At 33.9% G+C, this 17,084-nt stretch overlaps 1 protein-coding gene across 1 annotated transcript; it reads right to left on the bottom strand.

Annotated features, from left to right (window-relative positions):
* Positions 1 to 294: 294 nt before the first annotated feature.
* LOC106131201 (U-scoloptoxin(01)-Cw1a-like) lies at positions 295 to 16,419 on the bottom strand. Its single transcript, XM_060944765.1, has 4 exons — positions 16,333 to 16,419; positions 10,212 to 10,415; positions 1,245 to 1,387; positions 295 to 397 (listed from the first exon to the last, which is right to left on the bottom strand). Exons 1-4 carry the CDS (start codon positions 16,417 to 16,419, stop codon positions 295 to 297), a joined length of 537 nt encoding a protein of 178 aa, XP_060800748.1.
* Positions 16,420 to 17,084: the final 665 nt, after the last annotated feature.

The raw sequence follows: 17,084 nt of genomic DNA, 5'->3' as shown, positions 1-17,084 counted from the left end.
TTCATAGATTTTTTCGAGAACATAAGGAAATTAATTAAGTCATAATTACAATACACATTTGAACATTAAACATTTTGTGGTTTTCGAAGATGTTTTGCAATTTTTTTACGATTGCCAAATACAATAATGTTTTGAAACAAAACAAAATTGATTGAAATAAAAAAGGAATTCTACAAGAAAAAAAAACAATCTAGGAAACTGGCTTAGAATTTTTGAAATTTTCTTTTACCGTTCCTCATAAAATTGAAGGAGATAATAATTTACTGGTGACAAGAAAAACCAATTAACTGACGCTTAAAGTTTCTTGTAGTAGATCCCGTGGGGCAATCCCTGGTGTTCCAGTTCCTCGGGTTTGGGTTTTGGCACGTAAGGGTTTTTCAGTGGGTCAGCGTTCAATCTGAAAGAAAAGTGTAATTTTAGCTGTTGATTAAATCACTACATTTTATAAAGTCATTCAGTTATTGTCTTTGTTTGTATGTATGGGCTAATCTCGAAAAGTTGTAGATGGAGTTTGTTCCTGTTTGCAATTTTGAAAAGACAGTTTTCTGAGAAATGTTTAAATCTATAAATGTTTCCCATGCGAAGTCAAGTGTATGATAATTTGAAATTTATGTGGGTCAAGTATGTGGATATTTGATTAGCGGTATTAGCATCTGTCCGCGACTTCATTTCCGTTGAATCCTTTGTGTTATACTGATGTACTAAAATTAAATTACTGTTACGTTTTATCCGAATCCATTCAGTAGTAAGATGATGTTAGGATGAAACCTTTTCTTATTAAGTTGAGATACACTTTGTGCTGGGAAGGTCTCGATAATTTGTTTTTCAAAGTTAGCTAGCTGCCTGTGACTTAAAACTCTGATTGGTTGTTGGTAAGATGAGTTTCTTACATACTCAGAAGGTGTACAAGACTTGAGGAATTTTACGTAAAAGCAAAAAGAATAGGACCACTGCGTCTCTTTCCCATGGATGTCGTAAAAGGCTACTAAGGGATATAGGCTTATAAACTTTGGATTCTTTTAGGAGATGGGCTTGCAACCTGTCACTATGTGAATCTCAAGTCTATCATCAAGCCAAACAGCTGAGCGTGGCCTATCAGTCTTTTACAGACTGTTCACTCCGTCTACCCTGCAAGGTATATAGACATGATTATATGTATGTATATAAAAAAATCTTAAATTGATTTCTTGGGCGTCCTTTAAACCCTTTCACAGTCAGCTCAGTGTTTATTTTGTAAATCTCACTTGTAATGTTCGATAGCCTGCGAGCAGTCGACGTTGTACCACCAGTCGCAGGCGAACTTGGCCTGGTCGAAGAGAGTCCCGTTGGTGCACAGGAATGACGCCCCCTGGTGACCCTCGCGCCCGTCGTGGCACACGTGGTAAGCCTACAAAATAATACAAAGCTTGAAGGATGTATGACACAGATTGAACTTACCCTGAAGTTAGTTCGAGACTGGTTTGAAGGATATTACGCTAGTAATTACTACGCTTTCTAAGTAACATATTGTTTGTCAGTATACATTTAGGAAGAAAAATAGATAACTAGGTTTTTTTAATAAAAAAATTTAATACGGCAAAGCAAAATTTTACAAGACTATAAAAAAAATTTGGTTAATATTTGCAATAAAACGCATGTAATATTATCCTGTAATTTTATGTAAAAAAATTTTAATTTTTGTCTTTGTTTTTGATAAAATTATTTCTTTCAAATGATGGCCTCATTGGAATAACATAATTTAGCAACGTGCCAAATATGAAATGTCTTTTATGGCGTATTAAAATCATTTTTTTATCACTAATAAGTTAAACTTAATTTTTCTACCGTCATAATAAATAGCTTTTAGTACTATTGATTGAGGCGTGCCTTATCTCTCATAATTATTACCATAACATTTAAACGTGACTGCGAATTATTTGTACAAATTATGAAAATGTTTATACGTCCTGGCAAAGGGTCAAGTCAAGAGTACCTGAAACCGCCGAGCTTACATGAAGAGAGTTATGAATGTGGATGAAGAGTGGGAAGTATGCAGAGATCTTGGCAAGTGGAAAGATGTAGTCTCTGCCTACCCCTCCGGGAAAAAGGCGTGATTTTATGTATGTACATATGTATGTTTATACGTGTTTATTATCCCTGCACTATATTCGATTACTTAAATATACAATTTATTTTAAATTTGTGTGAAATCACTGCCACTACATGTTAAAAAGTCCCCTATTTTCTCTGTATGTATGTTTGCGCTAATCTCGGAAAGTTGTGGACGGATTTTGTTCCCGTTTAAAACGTTGTAAAGAGGGTGTTCTTAGCAAAGTTGGTATCTATAAATACTTCCCGTGTGAATGGGTTGCGAGAATAAAATAATGAAAAGTTATACTCACAAGACTCAAAGATATGATGGAGATATAATTCAGAATACAGTGATCGAAAAATTTTGAATACAGGATGATCTAAAACGAGGGTGGGAAAAGAGGCCAAAGTTTTAAGCATTTGCCTTATCCCTTACGGGGTAGACAGAGTCAAGACTTGGAAACACTGAAAGGCTACGTCGAGTGAAACAAATTCAGAATTTCCTTGATTTATTGTATTACTTAGTCAGCAATAATTATTATAAATAACCTGTCAGTAGAATTTGAGTATCAATATAATGCTTTCACTTAGTTTGTAAGCAGGTATCAAATTCCCCGCAAACAGTTCAGCTCTAAGCCCCAAGTGCAACAGGCGCTAAGCTCAAGCTGGGTGGAGACCGTAAGCCGGCTTAGCTGCACTGAGCCAGCATAAAATTGACCTCAAACCTTCACGCGAATCTATAAGCAAATTTGTGCATTCAGCGATAATAAAGCATTAATAAAAACAATCAATAAGGTCATATGGGTCAGGTCAAAAGTACCCGAAACCGCCGAGTTTGCATGAGGAGTTATGAATGGAGTGGAGTGGAAAGAGGCGTGATTTTAGGTATGTATGTATAATAAGGGGTCATAAGTAGTTCAATGTTGTATTTGTTACGAGTTGTTGATACAATGACAATTATATAAACATTTTTCACCTATATAATAAAAATGTATTCTTTTATATACTGTTAGGCCTCGTTCAGTTGTTAGGCTTAATGATAGAATTGAGATTCAAATAGTGACAGGTTGCTAGCCCATCGCCTATAAGAAGAATCCCAAGTTTTTAAGCATATCCCTCAGTCACCTTTTACGACATCCATGGCAGAGAGATGAAGTGGTTTATTATATTGTACTGATAGTTTTTAGGTTTCAGTGCTTTCTGTCCCACGTAATGTTACAATAGTTTTACAGCAGTATAAAAATTTAAAGCCGTCATTACTCCAAAAAAAAAATACTTTACAATATAAATAATGTATTGTTATGTTCTGGAAAGAAAACTATTCCAACTCTTTTGAAATAAAATCGGAAGGATTGCAACAAACTAACTGAATTTCTGGTAAGAAATTTGCAATTTTATTCAATTATCTGTTTACAAGATTCGCACTGAACCATACCTACTAGCATAATTGTAAACTAAAATAGATACGATTATATTCACGTATTGATCAAAACTATGTTTTACACGAGCAGTGTTCGCAGAAATCGGAATAGTCATGGCTATGTTCCGAAATCGAAGCGGTAATATTACGATTGCTTTGACAATAGAACACCTTGACAAAGTTATATTAACATCAAGGAAATAATAACGTGACGGAAATAATAACTAGGGATTAGATTCCTACGCGGAGGTTCTTTGAGGTTAGTCACGCTCCCTCAACAATGTCTACGAACTTATTCAATTTGTGGAAATTGGCCGGCCATAACAAACGCAGATAAACACCTACTGGATGTGGTCATGTTTTGGTTCAAAACTTACGTGCAATCGAAACGGACATACTTGTAAAGTAAGTATGATATTGATTGATTGAGAAAAAAAACCGCTCTCATATTTCTAAATTCCCGATCCAATTTGATTTGTGAATAAATAATTCACATTTATTTAAAGTTGAATCAGTACAAAATGCTTTGAGCGTTAGGTTTGTTTAAGCATTTCCCCAGTTGTAGCTTCTAAAAGGCCAAAAAAGTTTTCAATTAAATATTTCCACAAAATTATTTAATCTGTGATAAGAACTTTATATGCATGCATTAAATTCTTATCTACTCCGCTCTTGGTTTTCAATCAATTGTCAATATTTATTTTTGAAAAAGATCCCTATCATTATGGATTATTTCTGAGATCTCCTATAATCTCCATTTAGACAGCAATTTTTATTTAGATGGTATAAAAATATATCAACATTTATATCAAATTCGAAATCAATACAAATAACAAAAACTCATCTAGTATCCTTGAGCAGTGCAAAGTTCCAATTCGGTGCATTTCTTAACTTATGAAGGATCCATGATATCGATCTAGATTAGCTTCTGTCCGCGTAACTTCTGTTTATCTAGGGCTAAGCCAAAGTTATGTTCTGTTTGAACATTGGATGCACTCGCCAGATAAAAATTATGGTTATTGTCGAGGGGAGAACTGAGGAAATTTATGACTAGAAAAAGCTAGCCCTACTCTAGTTTATCACAAAATATGACATAGCATTGTCCACTCGCAAAAGCTTTTGGACTAGAAAAGTAAATGTGCCACAAACTCAAAATTGTTTTATTTAAAACCGGTCAAATTGCAGAGAAATATGTGTTAAATATGTGTTAACACTCTTGTTTCAAAGCTGAGTATGAAAAATAGAGAAAATACTTGAAAATTTTAGTAATTATTAATAGTTAATTTTTTTTTAAAGCAGCCCGTTATCAGCACAACATGCTTCGTCAAAAAGAAACAAAGAATTATCGACGAAATGATTCATAAAATTGGCAGAGTCTCATCCACAATATGTTTTTTCAAAACAGATTTGAAAATAGGGAGAAAATTGCGCGTTCATAGCTTACAAATCTGTATGACCACTAAGAAATTTAGCAAACATGGCCAATAAGTCGGAGGCAACGTAAATATGCAATTAGGGAACCTTTCGAAACAACGCTTTCCTCCCGGCGTTGTCCGACCCCTTTGTTACCACTTGCCGCCCGAATAATTATTTAGTGGCCCTCGGGGTCCACAGAAGACAATCACATAGAGCCAAAGGTTTTGTATATTACCTTATAGAATATATGTATGTACTATGAAATACGAGTATATTTATCCAATTCTTACTTTATATCAATTACATTTTCCTGCTTCAAAAGTTAGTTCAAATAAAAACAAGTATTAAATAGATCTTAAATTTACTAATGCCTGAACAATCTTATCCATAACCGACTTCTTCACCTCGTGTACTTTAAATTCATTTGCTAATACACTTTTGTTAAATTTCAAATTAATAGTAGAATAATAGTTCTATCATCTTATGTTTCCATCACAACAACAGTGGTATACTACAACGACTTGGTCTCTAGCTACTCTATGCTGGGTCACTACAATGAATCGCCATGTACCCCATGGGGTTTGTCGACAACCAACGTAAATTAATTGTTGATTATTTATTTAGAACACAACTGTTTGTTTGTCATAATTTTCAGCACAAGTATGGTTACTGAGTTTTTTTGATTTTTAGTAACATTTTATTTTGGGGTAAGCGAGTAAATAAGATTGTTGCCTTCACAAATATACAACTGAACAAGTGTCAAAAATTTACAAACTTAAAACTGAATTCTTTGTTATATTTTATGTAGGCGCCTTCTACTCTCTTCTTATCTCTTTTACTTAATTTAAACTTATTTATCTTATAAAAAATTAATAATATTACTAGATTCATTCTTTATATAACTTTTGGACAAAACGTCTGAACGACGAAAGAAAACAATAAAGGATATGATATTTTTTAAACCATCGTGCGTGTGTAGTTCGTTCACATAATGTATGAACATATGTCTTTATTTTTGAATATATTAGATGATTATCACTAGTTACTTATGAAAAGCTTGATAATCTCATAACTATAAATGGAAATTTACCGAATAAAAAAAGTGCACTATGCGAAATGTATGTATACTGTATAAGAAATACACTTGCAATTTCTTGCACTCAGGTAATCTACTTTAAAATTTCTAACAGACAACTAACGTAAGTCAGGTGTTGTCCTGTTACCGAGATGGACTTTAAAGCAGTTCGCGTTTAGTTTTCAAAGCGGTTTATTGTAAAACGTCTCGTTTTCAATGCTTCGCCGTATTTAAAATTAATATTTGTATTCATTCATTTCGATAGAGTTGTGTTTTCTTGCGATTTGTTTACGCGGAATCTTCGACTATGATCTTGTAATCATTATCGGTAATTATATTATGGAAAATATATATTATTTAATTCATTTATTCATTCATATAATCACGTCTATATATCCCTTGTGGGGTAGACAGAGCCAGCGAGAAACTGACAGACCACGTTTAGCTCAGTTGAGAATTGAAATTCAAATAGTGACACGTTATTAGGATTCTTCTTTAAGGCAATGGGCTAGTAATACTACTCGTATTTGAATCTCAATTCCATCATCAAGCCATACACCTGTGAATGATCTTTTAGTCTTCTCAGGACTGTTAGCGCTGTCTACCCGTAAAGGATAACGGAGTGATTGTATGTATGTTTATTAAATTATTGTCTGAATGAGTAAATTACTGAGGGACCACGACAGTTAAAACACAGCATAATTTAAAGATTCCTACTTAGCATGGTAGTCTTTGAGAAGAAAGTTCGTAAGAGAGCACTAACGGGTTACATTCCTAAAATTCCGAAAAATAAATAGAATCAGGTATAACACAGACAGAGATGCAGACAAAATCCAGTTTAAACTAAAATTCTAGCCTGTTTACCTATTAACAATAAAATCATACTGGAAATAACACTGACAATACGTTCACCGAAAGTTATATCTGACAAACAGCTGTACATTAAAAATGCCAAACCTTTTCAAAATATATAAAAAAACTGTGTTTTTTTTTTTCAAAAAACAAAGACACGAAATGTCTATTATCAGACTATAAAAATGACTATTTGAAGTTAGCATCGACGGCCAACAATAAACTGTCCATTAGTCCAAAATTGTTCATTTAATTAATTAATCATCCAATATTGCTCATTTCAATAAACTTCACGCTAAAAGTGGAATTGAATGCTTTATTAGCATTCAATTGAACTACGGTCAGGGTATTAAATGAATTAGTGCTTGTAGCTTTTGTCCAAATCCACTTTTAACCTTAATCAAATCGATGACGTTCTAGAAAATAAAAGAACAGATTACCTCAAACCGACAAACTCAGATAAAAGATAATAATTGAAGTTTAATTAAAGCTGTTTACATAAACGTTGTAAGTCAAAAGAACGAAGTCTCTGCCTACTACTTGAAAAGAGGCATGATCATGTGTACAAGATCACGCCGCCGGTTCCACCCGCGTAAAAGAAAAATCCTATTCATTTCCGATAAATCCCCTCCTAGACCACATTATAAAAAACTTACATGCGTAATTCAAAATATCTAGGACCCTATATGATTTGGACTGTGGGTTGATGTATCAGACAATCACAAGGCAAGGCACGCACGACGCCGTTTTCATCGCTTGAAAAACAATTGCGTTTTTCGCGCGATAAAAACTGCTTCGCGCGTGCCACGATATAGAACGGGGATTCCCGCCTACGGCTTCCTATTTTTGTTTACATAGATAGAAGTCTAAAACTGTTTTATAAAGGCTCAAAAATGAGTCGTGAAAACACAAAACCAACGTTTCTCGCAACAATGCCTCACCACTGAAACTCCTTCATTACTTAATGTCTTATGCATTGTGCCGGAGTCACTAATTACTCCCCCAGTCTATGGTTATGATAAATAATTCCACTTTAAATGAGAGGACAGATTAAATTCACGAATGGCAGTCACGACTAGGTACGTTTCACAATCGCGTTTACATCACAAAGCTTGAGATTGTGGCTAGGAAATCAGCGATTTCATTTATATACTCTTGATAAGGCTTATATCTTAACGTCTTTCCCGTCATTTGGTCAAGTCATTTATGGTCAGCCAGTCACATAACATAGAGAAGGAGGATAAGACATTTAGTGTGTTAACAAAGTTAACTTTTTCTAACTTTTTTTTTTTGGATAGATCATATTAAATCGATCCTATATTTTCCAGTGATAAGGATTTTTTTTTATTCACAAGCTGATATTAGTTATTGTGTTTTCCTATGACATAGCAGAATGATTCAAGAAATATGAGGAAAATCTAAGTGGAACATCATCTCAATAAATAGTTAATGAAAAGTTAGTGGTGATAAAACACACAAGGCAATGTTAATAAAGTTAATAATTATTCTACTATACTATATTAAAAACATGAATGAAAACATAAAAAAAATACTGAAAAAATAGGAAAGGTCGCGCTAAAACACAAACTGCATAATAAAAAAAAAATGTTTAAAGCAAAGTAGCATTGAATTCGCGTTTTATAGCCAGACCTTAAGGAATATTATCGGTAAACAAGGTAAAAGTCCATTCCTCCCGAAAATATCGTAATTTAATGTGGGCTTAGTAGTTTATTTTTAATTTCGCAAAACGTTTTCTTTAGCGGAATATTTTCCTTTCTTATTCCAATAATGTTGTTTATGCAAATTTTTCGTAGAAGTCCATAACTACTAGTGTGGAGTGGTTCCATAACTTAATGGTTAGAATAATACTCAATAACGATCAAATATTCACTTCTTCCAATACTCTTTTTGTATTTGACCCTCTAATAAATCAAACCACGTCGTTTTATGGAAAACTATTTATCGATGTTCCGCCCTCGTTTACATATTTTCCGTTTCAGAGTAAATTTCGAAAAAAACAGTAGTCCATACAAAATTCCATCATAATAAGACCGATTATGATGGAATTTTGTGTTTACCATGTTAGCCACAAAAAGTACAAACCTACTTAAGCAGTATATTGGATTTTAAATGCCTGAAAATGTGAGTTTTTATGAAGCACCTTTTCAGATATAGTAATACAGATTTCCTAATGGCTCCGGAACAATTCTACCAACTTTTCGCCCTCGCTGGGTCCCGCCATAATTTCCCATAACAGTTACCATTAAAGCAAAAAGGACTAAATACAGACCCATTACAGCGACGCTTGTTTCAAAATGGCGTATGAAGTTGTATTAATTTATATATTGTTAAATATTGAATAAATTATTTTTTGTTTCTCAAATACCAATATTTATTTTGAATTTATAATTCACCTGAGAAAATTAAGATGCGTATTGTTTGTTTTAGAACACAAATTTATAGTGACATAAATGAACTGGTAGATAATTTATTACTATTAAGTTTACCCTTTTGTCTACAGTATTTAATTGGTGAGCAATAAACTTAAATACAATATTGTATTACAAATACCAATACATTCTCATTATAATTTTGGTTTAAATGAATTTATGATACTTCTGTCTGCAATCGTATTTATTTATTTATTAATCGTAATTTAGCTTGCTTTAGGTATCTAAAAAACAAAATCATAGTTATCTTATGCTACGCTATATACAATTTATAGACATCATGAGAACTGAAGGAATGCGCGTGTAAATTGCGCTTAATATCTCTATTATTAATAAATAGTACAATGAAATGTACATTAATTATTAAGTAGTAAAATAATCATAAACATTTTTAATAAAGATAAGATAAATGAATAGATGCTGGGTGCAGATATATTCAAATAGTATAACTAACATTTTGGAACGAGTATTAAAAGGCGGATTACCGTGAGAATTGGCTCTCTGCCGAATTGTGCTACGACAGACTTAAATGCAGCAAATTATAACATGACTGATGGACTTTTAAGCGGATTAAAAGGAATTTTATACTTACTACTTACTTTTATGTCACTGCGTTGAGCATGGACATATTTCGGTGAAGTAGGCCTTTTTAACAATAGTCTGTCGCTTAGTGCCAAATTGTGAGTTTATCAGTATTATTTATAATTAATTGTTGAATATTGCCCCGTAAATGAGGAAAAATTTAATGTTTACATTCAAAATATCATATCTCTATATCTAACGAGGTAGGTTGAGACAACAGTCTCAAAAAGACATTGCAATAGATTGATTGCTTTTCTATCTAGAATTTCTTGTAACTGTGTAAATTTCTGGGATATTACGAACAAACTAACAAAAAGACTAAATATGAAAATATATTGTTTTTTATCACCTGGCATCCAGTCTCGACGTTGGCGTACATGCCAGGATGGACTGGCACGTGGGCACAGGAGAACCTGGTTTCCGGCACCTCATGGTAGATCGGGTAGTCCACCCCGGGTATGCCAGGCACGTTCCGAAGGTCCTGGGGCTTCTCGTGTTCTCTCAATGGCTTGCGGTAGACTTGAGGCTCATATTGTTGGTAAGGGTCGTATTGCTGGGAGGAGAAAAAAAATTAAGTGTTTGTATTTGGTTACTACATTATACCTCTCTGAGAAAGAGATGTAATTATATTAAAAATAAAAATGAACTTTATTTTTTTATTTATTTAACATGAATAATTACATCTCTTTCTCAGAGAGGCAGAAATTAGACAGAATAGATATTAAAGAAATGTAAAAAAAAAATCTAGGTTCTTTCGACGCATTTTTGATATTCTAATATATACAGTATTTTTAATCGACCTACACTAACCATCTGCGTATCATACATAATACACTTTGGTGTCACATATATAATTAAGTCACTTAGATGACTACAATAATGCATTGCCACTGATTTACGTAGTCATTACACTTAAACCTGTTCATTCTAATTTAATTCCAAAGTTTCGTTCATGATGAGTGTGTAAAAACGAAATATGAAATCAGTTAAATTTTATTCTAATTAAAAAAATTTAATTGTACTTAAAATTTTGAATTAATCAGTTGTTCCACAAGGAAAACTTGGTATATCAGTCATTTACACTGAAGCTCATACAAAACATTAAATCTTATTGCACTCATAAATATTTATGTGCATTGTAAACCTAATTGGTCAAAGACTCAAGTATAATTCGCCATAAAGTGCAGTTTTACATAAGCTTTATATATAAGGAGTACCTATGTACCTACAAATAAACAAAATATAGACACCAAAAATATTGAAACATAATCTTAGGGCATCTACAATATGCCAAAACTAGTTTACCATTGGTACCAGTAATACAACTTTCCATTCTCGCAATACTTACAGAGTAAGACAAACAGATTATGTGCTTATATAACAAGTGAACTTGACCTAGTTATTACGTAATGACACACAAACTGGTGCAGACTGTATGTTACAAAATGTGGTATGATGTTGGACGAAAAACCGTTTTAAAATTTGTGGGTCAGAAAATAGGCCAACACTTATCATGAAAAAGGGATCTTCTGGCAATTGTTTTAGAGACAAATAATCTTATAGTTTTAGAGACAAAGACTCTAATACAAATACTCTTTATTATAGCCCTTTTCTTAATTGGTGGTAAGCAGATCCGATTCAGATGTCAGTGGCATAGGGACAGTGACAATATATTTTGGAGTAACTAAGATATATCACTTCTTTTTCTGGTAATTCCCACGGGAGTAAAGCCCTGCGTAAAAGCAACTTTTTAAAAGCAGTATAACATAGGCGCCAAACAAAACTACAGGTATGAGAACTATCTCAATCGCACTAACTTGCGCACATTACGAAATGCAAGTGAGAGGGGGCAATGCTCGGCAGTCACGGCCGCCCGGCGATTGCGCAGACGCAGCGGCTAAGTGCAAGTTCCGATCGGCAAGACTCGCCCAATGTGATCGGAAGGAACTTTCTGTAGGGCTCGCTTGTTTGGCCATATAAAAATGCAACTTTTTTTTTTCAGGACACTTTGAAAGAAAATTCTTAAGCCTTTATTCTTCGTATCAGCTCTAATTATAATGGTTAAAGTCAGAATTGTCAAATATAAAGTAGATTGGTTTTTTATAAATAGCTTTATACTTTGTAAAACATAATTAATTGTCATTTACTTCTGTCCATTGTTGTATCTCACGTTACTTTTAAAATGTGTGTGATACTGTAAAATGAATGTTCCAACTAAAATTATTGGTATAAGCTGAAGTACCATGGTTTACCTTAAACTTTATGATATCTTAACTTTATGGTCATAATGAGAAACGAATTTTTTCTAACTGGCCTGGGCCTTGGATGTTTATCTATATAGGTAGGTATTTATTGTTAAATATATTATCGTTGAGTTAGTATATCGTAACTCAAGTTTCGAACTTACTTCGAGGTTAACTCAATTTGTGTAATTTGTCCCGCATATATTTATTTAATAGTTATTTATCAAAATGTATATCAAAATTTACCTATATATTTCGTTATAATTTTGATAGACGAATGAAGAGATATAATTACGAATGTAAATATTTAATCACTTTCGAATAATGCGACAACTGAAAAGCTCTAAATCAATCAAATGCTGTTTAGTGTTTACTTCGTTCATGACCTATGAAAATCATTATTTGGAAACTATTATTTGTTGTTGTTTAACTATTTGTCTTTATCTAACTTTTGACTAACTCTTGTCGGTGGAGTTAAGGAATTCTAATTTATCGTTAATATTTTTTTATATTAAAAAACCTATGTAGATAAACATCCAGACGCAGGATAATGAGAAAACTTGCCACTACCTACCAAACAGGCCGTCAAAGGTATGTACGCACAATAAATCTATTTAGATAAGAGTATAATTACCTTCCTAAAATCACTCACCTTAATAAATACCTATGAGAGGCGAGTTCGAATGAACACCTAAAACTATAGCAATAATACCGTTCGAACTATTTCTAATATTACACGTAGTTTATTGGAAAAGCTTCGACGTAGGTACCGCCCGCCGTAACTTTTTGATACAAAATTAAAATTCTCAACGTTGTAATAAAAAAGTTGAACGAACGAAAGTTTCTCAAGCGTTATTAATTACGCATACAGTATGATCAGACTATAGCCAGATTAAATTACGTTCAAATAATTTGACGGCAAACTCAGTCAGGGATACTGAATTTTTTTCCAGAACAAAGTTTTGTAAATTGAGAATTAACCTTTCTTCCAAGGTACTTGACACATGCGCGCACAAAACTACGAAAATACTTAGCTACCCTTTTTTATTTTTTTTATTTTTATTACTAACTTTAATACTTTTCCATCATAATTTACACGCAGTATACAAACAAGTTTATTTATTCCCTTGATATTTTTTTTATATATGGAATTTCTTTTCAAAGTGGAACTAAATCTTCTAAAATGTTTATGTTTACAAGAAACATTAAGGTAAAAGACAAGATCAGCTTGTTTGGAACCTAAGAATGTTTGATCGTTAGATAGGTACAAATATTTTGAGAGAGCGAGATCTAAGCCGGGGTTGAGCATACAAACTGCCAAAGGAAATATTAGGCAAAAAAGGTGCCGGGCGCAAGGTGCGAATTTGTGAAATTACTACTGAATACCAATTTGGTGCCAGGGCCAAGTTTCAAACAATTTCCACTTTGAGGATTTTGATCAAAGAAATAAAACTAAAAAACAGGCCTCTCCGACGAAAATGAGAGTAAATTTAACCAACAGTAATTCGCCTTTGAAGGGCCCAAGGGAAACTCTGGAGAAAGGAAAATTGCAAAAGTTAGTGTTCCCTTATGAGGGGGAGTTATAGCTACTAGATATTGCAAGGTCGCCGGCCCTTTTATTGCAATAATTCTAGTTTAAATACCAATTATATCAAAACTTGGCGCTTTGTGAATTATGGATTGGCGGGAAGTTCAAAATTATGGCGGCCTTTGTTTTAGCGGAATTTCTCTATTTGTTTGCTAATAGGACGTTTCACTCGGTACCGAAGACCTCTAAGATATAATAGAATAATTACAATCAATTAGAAAAAAATATATTTTATGATTAATTAATGTATCAATGTTTTTTTCCTGATATGAGACCTTCTAAGTTGATTATGAATACATTTATTTAATTGCTAACTGATGAGGGAAAACAATATATAGGCGAATGGTTGTGTTATCATGATTCATTATGGGTTAGGTTCCCCTGCAAATTTTGCGGAAGTCAGACGAAAGTCGCTTGATTTACCCATTGCAAGATCGTGGTCATAGGCGCTATCCAGAGAGGTAAGGTCACACTAGGATGATGATCATTACTACATACATACATACATATGGTCACGTCTATATCCCTTGCGGGGTAGACAGAGCCAACAGTCTTGAAAAGACTGAATGGCCACGTTCAGCTTTTTGGCTTAATGATAGAATTGAGATTCAAATAGTGACAGGTTGCCAGCCCATCGCCTAGAGAAGAATCCCAAGTTTGTAAGCCTATCCCTTAGTCGCCTTTAGAGATGGAGTGGTCCTATTCTTTTTTGTATTATAGCTATAACTAGCTGCCTAATGTTAGCTGTCCCCTTGCGGGGCGTTACTTGTATTTATCTTACTACCTTCATAACTACTTCAAACTTGTGACTTGCAATACATACATATATAAAATCACGCCTTTTTCCCGGAGGGGTGGGCAGAGACTACATCTTTCAACTTGCCACGATCTCTGCATACTTCCTTCGCTTAATCCACATTCTTAATATGACTTGCAATATTGGAATCTAAATCTGATATATGAGCCCCGTCCATTCATTAGAAGTGTATGCTTCAAATTTGTCCTGTTTGAATATAACTCGATGAGAGTGGACGTTTGTGAAATTTTAATACATAATATTAATTGAGTTTCATGCGTCAACGAACTTTTTGAGCAAACACTGATATTTTGACTGTGCGATTTTAAATTTTTGACAAATGTGTGTTTTTTTTGTTCTAACCCGAAGCCGACATGCTGCAAATTAATGTTTATTCATTCACTACACTGGCATTTGATTGAAAACCTTTGTAGAAACTATTATATCCCCGTAAAATTTGAACGAATTGTATAACAGCTAGTGAAATGAATTTTGGAATAGTTACAACAGAAACTCATAATGTAGGTACCAAAGCATACAGTACAGTAAACCGCATATCAAGTAACCCTGCATAGCACTCTATGACGTGGTGAAAGCGAATTTTCAGTGAATCGAGTAAGTTGATGTACTGTTGACTGTAACAAGGTTTGCCTCTTCCTATCCTATCTATTATTATTCTTGATTGGTATTATGTAGTTATAAAATATAGTAAGGATGGCATTGAAATAAACAGTTATTGACATGAACTCGCGGTGTTTCATTCAATTCTTTCATGCCGACAGCGGTGGGATACGAACCCACGCATTCTAAAAGTAACCTCACCCCTATGTACTTTAAGTACGAGTTGCATTAACAAAGTTGATATAATAAATGTTAACAGTAAGCAATCAATAAAAATTATCCAGGTAAACGAGGCATTCGAGTCTCATGTCAATGGACTCCGTCTACCCTGTAAAGAAATAAGAGGTGTGTGTGGTTGTTTGGCACCAAATCTTTATAGAAATCTTAAATCTCAATTTCTTAGCAAAAAAAAATATTTTGTTTTTTTATTGGCAATTTATCAATAAAAATACGTCTTACTTTTAACACCATTCTATTTGACGAGGAGACATTAATAGTTAAACTAACTATGAAAATTCTAAAAACTTTCTTCCATTTTAACATCGTCCCAACTTATTGTATATTTATACGTGAACCGTGACTACTTTTTACGAATTTAATTAACAACTTACAATATTTTTATTCAGAAATACAGTCATAAAACCGAGTCAAGATTAAATGAATTCTCCGCTGTTGAGGAAAGTTCTTAGATTTTTTATTTCTTTAAACTTCTTATTTTAGCGCTCGCTCTGTTTAGGATTCCTTATTTGAAAGGGCAAAAGCCAATCCTGTGAAGGCTTGAGGTTTATTTTTTATATTAAGGAGCACTATTTTGCTATTATATATTTTGTTAACTCCACTTAGCTCTAATTAGCTTAGCATAATCGTATATTTAAATTTTGGCAAATTAAATCAAATAGACTTATTTTTTCGTGACGAAAAGCACTTATGTCCTTATTTGACTCCTGATAAATGATTTGATGGATTTTATATTGCCACTAGAGGACGCCCGTTACTCCGCCCGCGTAAAGGAAAATATCACCATAATCCCGCGGGAATTTTGGAAAATCCTCTCTTAGTGCACCCCTAGACAACATTATATAAACAATGAAATTTCGCGAGTAGGACGCTAAATTTCTAGTCTGGGACTACAATAATAATTTCGGTTCGGGTTTCCGGTCATTACTAAAAAATGCTACAGAAGTGAAGCCAGGGCAATAAACTAGTTAATTACAATAGGTACCTGTAAATAGGCTGCGTCGGATACCAAGCCACAGAGTAGCGCACCGGTGAGCGCCCTCAGCACCGCTTTTCCCATTTCACCACACATTTTTTTAGACTGTGCACACCGCGGCTGGTCGAAAGCAAAAGTAAAGATACACTGCGCGCACGCACGCCGCCCCACTTAAAGTGGAAGGGTTGCCTTCATTTGGTGGTAATGAATTGATACGCAATAAAATTAAGACTAACTAAGCATAAAGCTACATTCATACATATAGCCACGTCTTTATCCCTTGCGGAATAGACAGAGCTAACAGTCTCGAAATGACTAAAAGGCTACGTTCAACTGTATGGCTTTATGATGGAATTGAGATTCAAATACGAGCGCTTATAGTAATTAGTGTATGGTCTATGCTCGTCGCGTAATGAAGAAAAAAAATTATGTGGGCCAGCTGCTTTTTTTCCAATAGGTCAATAGATAGGAGAAGCCAGTCAAGGGAACAGCTATCTGTCACCACCTAATTTTTAATTCCATCATCCAGCATCAAGCGAAAGAAGTATGCAGAGATCGTGGTAAGTGGAAAGAGGTAGTCTCTGCCTGCCCCTCCGGGAAAGAGGCGTGATTTTATGTATGTATGTATGTATCATCAAGCCATCCAGCTGAACGTGGACTTTGAGTCTTTTGCAGAATGTTGGCTCTGTCCACCTAGTAAGAGAAAAAGACGCGATGTATTCATTAACCTTCACCAGTCAATCGTCGAACCGGGATATTTC

The sequence above is a fragment of the Amyelois transitella genome, chromosome 6 (assembly GCF_032362555.1).
Source record: "Amyelois transitella isolate CPQ chromosome 6, ilAmyTran1.1, whole genome shotgun sequence".
NCBI lineage: Eukaryota > Metazoa > Arthropoda > Insecta > Lepidoptera > Pyralidae > Amyelois > Amyelois transitella.
Note: the sequence above shows the minus strand (reverse complement) of the source record. Positions and strands in the feature narration are given on the sequence as shown.